This window comes from Enhydra lutris, unplaced genomic scaffold, assembly GCF_002288905.1.
Source record: "Enhydra lutris kenyoni isolate GAN:26980312 unplaced genomic scaffold, ASM228890v2 scaffoldscaffold56, whole genome shotgun sequence".
Taxonomy (NCBI): Eukaryota; Metazoa; Chordata; class Mammalia; order Carnivora; family Mustelidae; genus Enhydra; species Enhydra lutris.
Window position 1 is genome coordinate 8,624,081 of NW_019154140.1, and position 10,778 is coordinate 8,634,858.

A 10,778-nucleotide genomic window follows, 5' to 3' on the forward strand; every position below is an offset into this window, starting at 1 on the left:
CCTAAAAGGAAGAGGGGCCTGGACTCTGCTGTTCCCCACCTGTCTCTACCCTTTTCTCTTTCTCTGGCTTTGCCAGAGTCCCTGTCTCCCCAGGCACCCGCCTCCCCACCCGCCCCTGGAAGGCGGGACTTGGCTGCACCCACGTGTGGCGGAGTTATATGCTCCTAGTCGGCAGAAGAGCTGGGGAGCAGAGCACTGAGCTGAATCAGTTAGAGAAGTGGCACCATGGCTGGCAAGAAAGTCTGCATTGTAGGCTCCGGCAACTGGTAAGTGGCTCTGTCAAGCAGTACTTGGCGGAGGAGGTTCCCCCAAGAACACAGGGCTAGGGGAGAAGCAGGAGGCAGCCGGTGGGTAGGAAGAGCCCTCTGATTTCTGTTCCAGCCTTGCTATCTTCCATGCCTACCCCCACAGAGCAGATGGTGCCCAAACCTCTCAGGTCCTTGCCTGCCCGGGCAGCTGCACCTGTTTGCTACAGGAAGGGAGCTTCCAGAGTGCTCCCTGCCTGAAAAGCTGCTTGGGGTTGGGGGTTGGGGAGATCAGAAGGCTGGTCCCCTTCTCAGGCTGTGAAGTGTAGGGTAGACTGAGTCTCCTTTCTATTGCCAAGAACACACTTTCCTGGTGCTGGCGGGGGCAGGGGGGTGTGACAAGGAGATGGCAAGTAAATGATCTGGGGGGCTGCTGTGCTATCCCCTCACTGCCACCCTGTGCCTCCTCCTCTGTCACTGCTCCTCCCTCATGCCCCTCATGCTCCCTCTTCCACCTTCTGTCCTCCCCCTCCCACCAGGGGCTCAGTTATTGCCAAGATTGTGGGAGGCAATGCAGCCCAGCTGTCACACTTTGACCCACGGGTGACCATGTGGGTGTTTGAGGAGGACATCGGGGGGAGAAAGCTGACAGAGATCATCAACACGCAGCATGAGAATGTCAAGTACCTGCCAGGGCACAAGCTGCCTCCCAACGTGGTGAGCCCCAAAACCCTGCAAGGAAGGGACAGGGAAGTGGCACAGTGCTTCCTGCCGAGAGGGGCCATTTCAGCTGCTCCTTGGACTTGGGAAGCATCTTGGGCCAGCTGCTCTCGGCACAGGGCACCCCTACGCAAATCCCCCAAGGAGCTCTCCCAGGACTTTCTGGAACTGAGAACTTGAACCCACCTTCCCACCCCCATATACTTATGGGCTCCCAGGCAGTAAAGGGAGGGGGAGAGGACCAGGAAGTTGGTTTCCATGGCAATCAAAGACTGGGGGTCTGGGTAGCAGCTACCTCAGGCTCTAGTCCTGTTACTTATTCACTGGGCTATTAGCTGACCAGGAGGCTGCTCCTTGGACTTAAGGTCCCTGGTCAAATACATGTGGCTTGCTCCCAACCTGGAGAGGGAGAGCAGGAAAGACAGGGAGGGCTCTCCCTTCCCCCTTGGGGGCCCTAAGAAGCAGGGTGATGAAATCTTACTTGGCCTCTTCCTCCTGCCAAGCCTAGGCCTCCTGTGGCCTCCCTCGCTGTCCCACAGCCAAGGGCTAGAAGAGTACTGAGTGGAGGTTCCCAGGAGTCCTCAAGAGCCCTGGGCAGCTGGAGCAAAAGGGAATGATGGTGAGGGGGAGGGAAGACGGTGTTTCATTCCTCCAGGTTCAGCCCTTCCAGATTCAATCCCCCAACTGCCCTTCCTTTCCCCCACCAGCCTCATTCTTTAGCTCCAAGATCTCCTGAATGAGCTTCCACAGGGGCTAGAAGTCTGTGAGGCCCATGAGCACTGGTCACCCCCACAGGTGGCTGTCCCAGATGTGGTCCAGGCTGCAGCAGATGCTGACATCCTCATCTTCGTGGTGCCTCATCAGTTCATCGACAAGATTTGTGGTCAGCTCAAGGGCCACCTCAAGGCAAATGCCATTGGTGTATCTCTTATTAAGGTGCTGGAAAAACTTCCTGTGGTTGGGGGGGTGCAGCTAACCCCTAACTGTGGGGTCAGGGTGGGGGAAGAGGGGAGAAAAAAAAATGGCAGAAGACGGCCAAGAGTTTTTTGGAGAGGGGAGGAGTTGTTTTGGGGAGGCTGAGAAATGGGTGCTGGGGGCCTCTGGGAAGGGGAGGCTGGTTGGGGAGTAGTTAAGAGATCGGTTTGGAGGCTGATGTCTTGAGGAGTTTAGGAGGCATACATGGGATGTCTGGGGGTATGAGAAGTGGGCTGGTTTGAGGAATGTGAAAGGGAAGCTGGTTTGGAGCAGTGTCTGGGGTGGAAGCTGGTTTGGGGTGCTTGGTGGGGGGGTTTATTTAGGGATGTGGAGGGGATACATTGCCTTGGAGAGGTAGGTTGATCGAAGGTGTGTAGAAGGGGAATTTTCAAATGGATTCGTTTCCATGTGTGATCTACCATCCTCACAGCAAGCTTTGGCTGGGTTGGAATGGGACAGGGCTTTTGGGGAGGGACACTGATGGACAGTGGTTTTGGAAAGGGCAGGATTTCTGGGTGGGAAGCCCTCAGTTGGGAATAAAGGGCACCTGGCCTGAGCTCCATCCTGTGCCCAGGGGGTAGACGAGGGCCCTCAAGGGCTGAAGCTCATCTCTGAAGTGATTGGGGAGCACCTTGGCATCCCCATGAGCGTGCTGATGGGGGCCAACATTGCCAGCGAGGTGGCTGATGAGCAGTTCTGTGAGACAACCATCGGTGAGAGCCCTATCATCACCTACATCCACAGCACAGCCTGTTATGTCCCCTCTCTGTACTCCCCTCACCCCCATTGAGCCATCTTCTCCCCATTAATCAGGCAAAGGAAGGAGACCCAAGCATCAGAGGTGAGGGAGGACTGGGACATCCCCAGGGAAAGGGTTGCAGGTCCTGCTTAGGGCAGGCGTGGTTAGAGTCAAGAATCCCCTTTGAAAGCCTTGCCCCCTTCCCACTTTAGGCTGCAAGGACCAGACCCAAGGAAAGCTTCTGAAAATGTTGATGCAGACCCCGAATTTCCGCATCACAGTGGTGCAGGAGGTGGATACAGTAGAGATCTGTGGGGCGTTAAAGGTGAGAGGGGTGCAGAGGCAGCTAAGGGGTGGGGAGAAGGCCCCGAAGGAGGGCCTGGCTTAGCTCTACAACGTTGCTGGGACTCCAGGCTCTCACTCTTGGGCAATTGCTCCTCTTCCCCACCAAGTCCCCCCAACACAGGAAGAACTGTAGCAGCAAGGTCAGGGTCATTCCGGCCTGCCAGTTACTCACCATCAAACATTGGGCTGCCTCCTTCCTTTCTTCCTGTAGCTCCTTGGGGGGCATCCCTATCCCTGCCTCCAGTGGGTGGTCCAGGGGTAAGAGGAGATGTCCTGGGGAAGGACCCTGGCTCATGGGAGATAAGACATCCAGGACACCCAGGTAGACTGATGGCCAGAACTCTGGATCTTGGATAGAGCTGAAGACATCAGGGATATGGAACAGAATAGTCATGGAGAGGAGGGTCAGCTGGACAGGAGACTGGTTTTCAGCTCAAGTTCTCAAGGCTTGGGGTACGGGGCAGCATTGGGGAGGCAGGAAGCACGGGGCCAGGGTTATAGGAAGTAGGAAAATCAAGAGGTGGAAACAGCTGGGGAGCTCAGGCACACTATACTTCACTTATTCAGTGGTGTGTCCTGGCTGATGGAAGGAGCATGAGGCAGGTGCCAATGGGCCTGCCGGGAGGGATCCTTTCTCACCTGTGACCTCCACTCTCCAAAGAATGTAGTGGCCGTGGGCGCTGGCTTCTGTGATGGGCTGGGCTTTGGCGACAACACCAAGGCTGCGGTGATCCGACTGGGGCTCATGGAGATGATCGCCTTTGCCAAGCTCTTCTGCAGTGGCCCTGTGTCCTGTGCCACCTTCTTGGAGAGCTGCGGTATTGCTGACCTCATCACTACCTGCTATGGAGGACGGAACCGAAAGGTGGCAGAAGCCTTCGCCCGCACAGGAAAGGTGGGACCCTGGGAGAATGGGGAATGGAGGGCGGCCTGACAGGTTCCAAGTGGAGGGGTTTAGCTTGAGGCATCTCTGAGCACAAACATTAAGACTGTTGTGAATATTCTGAGCCTTTCTTTCCTCCAAGACCCCACCTCCCATCCGAGTCCCAGACTCTCCACCTCACGCGCACAATCCTCCTCTCCCATTTCCATCTACCCATCCTATTTTCTTCACAGCCCATTGAGCAGCTGGAGAAGGAGATGCTGAATGGGCAGAAGCTGCAGGGGCCTCCGACAGCCCGGGAGCTACACAGCATCCTCCAGCACAAGGGCCTGGTGGACAAGTAGGTGTCTGCCCCAGCCCCACTGGGGAAGGGGACCACAGCCATAAGTGCTCTCACATTCATCTTCCTAACCCCTCCTCCATCTGTAAAGCGGGTGGAGAGGGAAACTTAGGTTTACAAAGAGACTAGAGCTTGGAGAGAGTCTGGTCTGTTCACTAGTTCATAGGCTTTGAACTGCCTCCAGGCTGGTGTTCTTTAACCACATTGCTTGGACCCCTCCATGCAGCCTCACTTCCTGCCCTTTCCTCCTGTCCTCTGCTATGGGGACTGGGTTCTGGGGCAGTAGGTATAAACTCAACTGACTGCCCCACTTCTCTGTCCCTCAGCCCCAGTCTAAGCCACTCCCTGGAGGCCAACCCTTCTGTACCCTGAATCCTGTCCTGGGTGCAGAGGTGTGAGGAGGACAGTCTCTGAGTCAAGGTGCTCCTTTTTAGGGAGCACAAAGACAGTGGGGGTGATGGGCTGATCAGAGCAGAGCTCCATTGGTCTGAGAAAGAATCCTAGAATAAGAGAATTTGAATCAGGTTCAGAAGATCAGCTCACAGCTGGTCAAGGGCATGCCTCCAGATAAAGCAAGCAGCCTGTGCAAGAGGATGGGAGGAAGGAAACACATTTATTGAGCTCCTTCACATTAATACATAATCCCTTCTTCACTACTCTGTTATATGGATCCCATTTTACAGTTGATGATACTGAGGCTTAGTAGAGAAGTTAAGTGGCCTGCCCAACTAGAACAAATAATTCATGCCACGGAATCATACAGGCAAGTTCAATATGGTAGGGAACAGGGCAATCAAGAACCTACCCTAAACCCAGGACTAGGAAGTTGGAATTCTCAGCAGCTGGAAATTGAGAGCCAGAGTCTGCCTGAGCTCAAAGGTGGGAGAGTAGAGGAGTGGAGGGTTAGGAGGTGGATGGGGAGTGGGTGGGGGTAGGTGGGGTAGGGGTATGCCAGAAGGCTGAGCTGGGTCTTTCCTTCCCTATTCTAGGTTTCCTCTGTTCATGGCTGTGTATAGGATATGCTATGAGAGGCAGCCAGTGGGCGAATTCATCCATTGCTTGCAGAATCATCCAGAACATTTGTGAGCAGAGCTGGGGCCCAGGCCAGGCACCTTCTTTGCCCCAATGGAGACAGTCAACAGCTTGGGGTACCTGGCCACCAGGACTTCTGGGATGCTCCATGGAGCAGCCTCTTCTGGAGGACAGGAGGCTGTGGGGCCCAACTATCTACCTGGGGATCCTGAACCATCAAGCAGCCTACAGTCTCTTGCCACCACCTCTCACCAGAAATGGAGTTGCCTTGTCCCTCTCCAGATGTGGGTCTTTCTCCTTGTCTTCTGCGGGGGGAGACTCCAGCCCCAATGCTGCCTGCTTTTTTGGGTGTGTGTGTTGGGGAGAGGATGAAGGGAGAGGGAGGCAAGGGCTACCCACTGCTGCCTCACGCAGACCAGGAGTCCCGGCCCCAAGCCCAGTTAAGTGGCTAAAGAAGTACCTCAGCCACAAGAGGAATGAGGCAAGGGCTGCCAAGGAAGGGTCCGGGCTTTTGAGCTGACACAGGCCTCAGGGACCCCCTTGCTCTGACCTCTGCCGGGCCCCACACATCATCAATGGATCTCAGTGTTTGTTAACAAAATACAGAGCTCTCTGCCCCCTCTTAGCTTCTCCTAGCAACATCTGCGTCCTCAGAAACCTCTGGTCATTCCTCCCCATCCCTCCCCCACCCAACCTCAAGGCTGCCCTGGCACCAGAGTTGCTGCCATGCTGGCGTCTCTGGCCCTAGGGCTTGTCATTCTCCCCAGGGACTTCCTAGTTCTTGCCAGCTCCTCCCCACCATGCATGACCTTTCAAGACGACTCTCACCCTCCAGGCCAGCACCCTCGGCAGGGGAGGAACCTAATCTGCTGACAGCAACACCTTTTCAGAGCAGGCTCAGATCACTCTGCTTCCCTGTGACCTTTGTATTTGCCCCACCTCCCTTCTCTGAAGCTCTATCTAGTTGGGGGAGGTGTCAGTTGGGTCCCTCCTGCTTCTTCTCAAGGACCTCCCTGGCTTCAGCCCTTTCTTCTTCCCAGAACCTGTGCCTATTTCTCAGCTGCTCCCAGAGCAGCCAGGGCAGCTAACCAGCACCTGCATCAGGGGCCAGGGGCCAGAGAGTGGCCCAAAGCCTGCTCAGGGATTGTGAGCAGGGAGCGGTAAGCAAGGCCAGCTCTCCTTTGTCACCTGAAGGCTTTCTCATGAGGTACTGACTCCATCAGCACCTCAGGAGCTGGGAAACTCAAGGAGGAAAAAATTAAAACCACCCTACCCACTGTGGTGAGGGAAGAACAGGAATGGGAGGAGGGAATATGCTTTGAACTGGCCTTGTTCCAGGATGGGTTGGCAGCCAGGGAATGTCACAGGTCAGCAGCCTGGGCCCCTGGCTACAAATAGGCCCTGTGGGCCTGCCAGGCTCCAGCCATGTTCAGCAGATCTCAGCTTCCTATGGGGCAGCACCTGGCACACTGTGGCTCTGGCCAGCATTATGTTAACCCTTTCTTACTCCCTGCCAGATCAGGGAGGCAGGCTCCCCTCCTCAGCCCTAGCCCTTGAGGATTCACTGTCTTACCAGTGAAGGGCAGAGCTGCCTGAATCAGGCTGCCAGAGCGAAGACCACAGCCACCCCAGATTTGGCTGGGCCCAGGTTGGGGCTCTGACTGAATCCAGAGCTGCCTCTCCAAGAAGGTCAAAGTGAGGGCCGAGAGACAGCTCTTTTCTTTCGGCTGCTGCTGTAACCTTGTTAGAAAGTCCCACACCTTTGCCTACTTTTGTTCACTCCACAGCTAACAATTTAAGGCCTTCCCATCAAGCCTACTACTTGTCTACTCAATAAATTGTGGTTTTTCCAGAAAGGAGTTGGGAAAGGGCGCTTCAGTGCGTGGGGGCAGCGTGAGTGCCGTGTTGTATCGCTGCGTGTTATGTTTCCATTTATGCCACAGGGAAAAATGAAGAAGGACATGTCTCCTCCATAATCCCTACCACTCCGGGCCCCTGGCAGGGATGCCCACACAGTCCCTCTCCCCGCAAGGGGTCCCCTAATCCCGGCGGGTCCCTGCAAGCCGGGAGTTCACAATACGGTCCCGAAGCGCTACAGATGCGTCCCTCGTACCCACTCCGGGGCCGTGACCAAACCTGCCGCCTTCTTGGCCAGCCAGGCCTCGTGGTGCCAGGCCTCGCGGTACCGGGTGGGTCTGTCCCTACCTGAGTTCGGCCGAAGCCGGCCACGCGGAAGAGGGCAGGTGCAGGCTTTAGGGGGCGCGCGGCCCACCTCCGGAGGGCTGACCCCGAGAGAATCCCCCCAGCTCCTGGAGGCGTCACCGCGCCCAGGCTGGGGATTGGCTGACTCTGAGTGGGAAAGATAGACGGTCTTTTCTGTGGTGATTGTGTATCCTACAAGTTCCGGGGCTGGAGCTGGAGTCACCAAAGACCGGCTGTCCCTGGAGAAAGACTACAACCCCCAGAATTCAACAGTCCTCTCCGAAAGGAAGACTGGTCTGAGGATGCGTAGTAAGGGTGACTGGCCTGGAAGCGCAAAGGCGGCAACGCGCGGAGCTGCGGCGTGCGCGGGCTCCGTTCTCTGTGGGCGGATTTGCGTGGGTTCGGGCGCGTGCTGACGTCTCTAGCGTCCCGAGCCGAGTCCCTAGAGGGTAAGTGGGACGGGTGGGAGACAGAACTGGTGGCTTCCTGCACTAATAGCCCCCCAGGAACGGGCCGGTACCCTCGCGTACATGGCCAGGCGTGCTGCGTCCGGCTGCGCTAGGAAATTGGCAGACTGCGGCGGCCAGACGCTGCCGGCCTTAGCCGAGGCCGCGGCTGGACGCCAGGAAGCAGCAGCACCTAGCACCCAGGTACGCCGTTGAGAGAGCCCAGTAGGGGCTGCTCGAACGCTGAGGCGCCTCGTTTTGGGCCGGCCTTGGTTTACCCATTGTCCCATGCCCCGGCCTTCAGTGCCCTTGAGATCGCCGCGTTCCCTGCCCCCCTCACCGCGAGCCGCCGTCCAGCACCGCTTCCAGCCCAACAGACCCCCGACAGTCGTAGGTTCCTGTCAGACTTTTCCTCCCACCCGGGGTCTTGGCCCTCCATGCTTCAACTTAAGTAGCTCTGACCCTTGCCTAACAGTCAGCTGCACCTTGGTGTGCGGCTCTCCCGGGCACCCGGTGCTGCCGCGTTCAGCTCCCGGAATGCTCTCCCCTTCCCTCTTCCCTACTGGTATACATCCTGTCTACCCTATTAAAGGACGGAACCACCCCCCCCCCGCCCCCAGCTTGCTGCTGACTTCTTGAGTCACCCCCCACTCTCCACCTTTTCTCTGAGCTCTCACTTCGCTTCTCGTCTGGTCACCGCCCATCTTTTACGTTAAATAACTGGATTTGGGATCTGTGGCTTTTCCCCATCAGACATTAGCTACTTTGAGACAGAAACCTTTTTTCCCTCTGTGACTTTCATAGCAGGAGTAAAAAGGTAGACAGATAAATGAGTAAATCTAAGCGGAGGTGGTTGGAACACATTTGAGGATGTGATTTCCAGGGGCGCCTGGGTGGCTCAGTAGGCTGAGCATCTGCTTTTGGTCCAGGTCATGACCTTCAGGTCCTGGGATTGGGTACCCAGTTGGGCTCCCTGTGAAGCGGGGAGTCTGCTTCTCCTCCGCCTCTCCCCCTGCTTGTGCTTTCTCTCTGTGTCTGTCTGTCTCAAATAAATAAAATCTTAAAAAAAAAAAAGGAAATGATTTCCAGAGGCTAACCCCGAGCCTCGAGGTACCGCCATGTTGGGGGGGGGCAAAAAAGGAACAGAGCCAGAACTTTGCAGATTGCACTCCTATGGAATTTTCTATACTGTACTTGCAGTTTTTCCTGTTTTTTTGAAACCTTCAGTTTAACCTCATCACTCCATAACAGACCCAGCATTGAGCACTTTTTTTTTTTTAAGAAAATTGATGTTGCTCAGGTGAGAATGTTCTGCTAACCTCAAAAGTTTCATTTCCAAGGTAAATACTTCTACCTGGGGTTCTAATTTCACCTTTACCAGGCCATCCTGGATCTCCCATTTGATCCTCCCAGAGAGAGTAATTCACCGCTGATGTTTAATCCCTGACTAACCCCATTAATTCCCTACTAGCCAGAAAACCTGATGTGTGCTCATAGTCATATGTCAGTTAAGGACATTTCTGGGTAGTTCATACCAGTCCTTTATCTCCACAAACAGAGGGCCAGGTTTTACCTGTAATGTCATTCAGATGCACCTATTTCCAGCTCTGTCTGTATCTTGTATGCAGACTTTATCTTTCTGAATTTTTTTTTTTTTTAAGATTTTGTTTGTTTATTTGACAGAGAGAGAGCCAGAGAGCACAAGCGGAGGGGAATGGCAGAGGGAGAGGGAGAAGCAGACTCTCCGCCCTGAGCAGGGATCCCGATGGGGCACTCGATCCCAGGACCCTGGGATCACAACCTGAGCTGAAAGCTGAAAGACGTTTAACTGACTGAGCTGCCCAGGCGCCCCTGTCTTTCTGAATCTTAAGTGTTCCTGAACAGTACGTATGTGGAGGGGCCCTTCAGAGTAGAGTACAGATAGACTGAGCAGGGTGCAAAAGGTGGGGAGTGGCCTTACACAGAGAAGGGGACTGGGCAGATGAGGCCTCACTCTTGGGTCTAAATCCAGTCTGTCTTTGTAGGGGACAACATGCCAACTGCCAAGCAGCTAGCTGACATTGGCTACAAGACCTTCTCTGCCTCCATGATGCTCCTCACTGTGTATGGGGGCTACCTCTGCAGTGCCCGAGCCTACCGCTATTTCCAGCTGCGCAGCGCCCGGCGCCAGGCTGCAGAAGAACAGAAGACCTCAGGAGCCCTGTAGAACTGGGGGTTTTCCTCCTTGAGCAGAGAGGCCTGAGGCATGCTGTGGAATGATCTCGCCTGCAATCCTTTCCAATTCGAGAGAACTAGGGCCTTAATGGTTTTCAAATCCTGCTGAGAAAAAGTGCCCCTGTTTTCTCTGGTACTGCTGGTTCGGGGAGGCGGTGGAATCACGACAGGAATGGGAGGATCAAGCACACCTACAGACATTAAATATCTTGTCATGTCTGTGTCTTGGTATTTTTGTTTACTTAAATAGGGTACGGAAGGCCGAGGTGGGGCCTTGACTACCAGTTTTCTAGTCACAGACTGGATTTCCGTATTTTGAGCTCTTGGCCCCTGTGAAGTGGGGGTATGCAGTTTTAGGAGTTGTGGTGTCAGCTCATTATCTCAGACAAAAGACTGTTCCAGCATCTGTACACATCCCCTGAAAAGACTAAAGACCATAGCTCTTCTTGGTCAGTGACCGTTCCTAGACCAATTACTGTGTCCAGGTAAAGGTACTCCGGCCAGCTCGTGGCCACACGTGTGCCTCTCAGTTAAGGAAGGCAGAGGCCCTTGTGTAACAGCCCTATCAAAATTGCCAGGAGTGGAGGAGGCATAGTTCCCTAAGGGAAGGGTTGTTGGGCAGCCTGTAGTGATGCAG

The 10,778-nt window shown here is 55.0% G+C and overlaps 2 protein-coding genes across 5 annotated transcripts; both read left to right on the forward strand.

Moving 5' to 3' along the window:
• The first annotated feature begins 134 nt into the window (after positions 1 to 134).
• LOC111157775 (glycerol-3-phosphate dehydrogenase 1) lies at positions 135 to 7,135 on the forward strand. Of its 2 annotated transcripts, none has more exons than XM_022519396.1 (8): positions 135 to 266; positions 785 to 962; positions 1,761 to 1,901; positions 2,515 to 2,653; positions 2,892 to 3,004; positions 3,686 to 3,919; positions 4,141 to 4,247; positions 5,237 to 7,135. In XM_022519396.1, exons 1-8 carry the CDS (start codon positions 226 to 228, stop codon positions 5,331 to 5,333), a joined length of 1,050 nt encoding a protein of 349 aa, XP_022375104.1. In that variant the 5' UTR covers positions 135 to 225; the 3' UTR covers positions 5,334 to 7,135. The 2 variants fall into 2 exon arrangements, with proteins under 2 accessions (XP_022375104.1, XP_022375105.1); XM_022519397.1 differs by having other exon boundaries at positions 204 to 266; positions 1,830 to 1,901.
• Positions 7,136 to 7,804: 669 nt separating this feature from the next.
• Positions 7,805 to 10,360, forward strand: LOC111157916 (cytochrome c oxidase assembly protein COX14). Of its 3 annotated transcripts, none has more exons than XM_022519650.1 (2): positions 7,805 to 7,930; positions 9,952 to 10,360. In XM_022519650.1, the coding sequence occupies exon 2, from the start codon at positions 9,960 to 9,962 to the stop codon at positions 10,131 to 10,133; it is 174 nt and encodes a 57-aa protein (XP_022375358.1). In that variant the 5' UTR covers positions 7,805 to 7,930; positions 9,952 to 9,959; the 3' UTR covers positions 10,134 to 10,360. The 3 variants fall into 3 exon arrangements, with proteins under 3 accessions (XP_022375358.1, XP_022375359.1, XP_022375357.1); XM_022519651.1 differs by lacking the exon at positions 7,805 to 7,930 and adding an exon at positions 7,938 to 8,131; XM_022519649.1 differs by lacking the exon at positions 7,805 to 7,930 and adding an exon at positions 9,738 to 9,810.
• Positions 10,361 to 10,778: the final 418 nt, after the last annotated feature.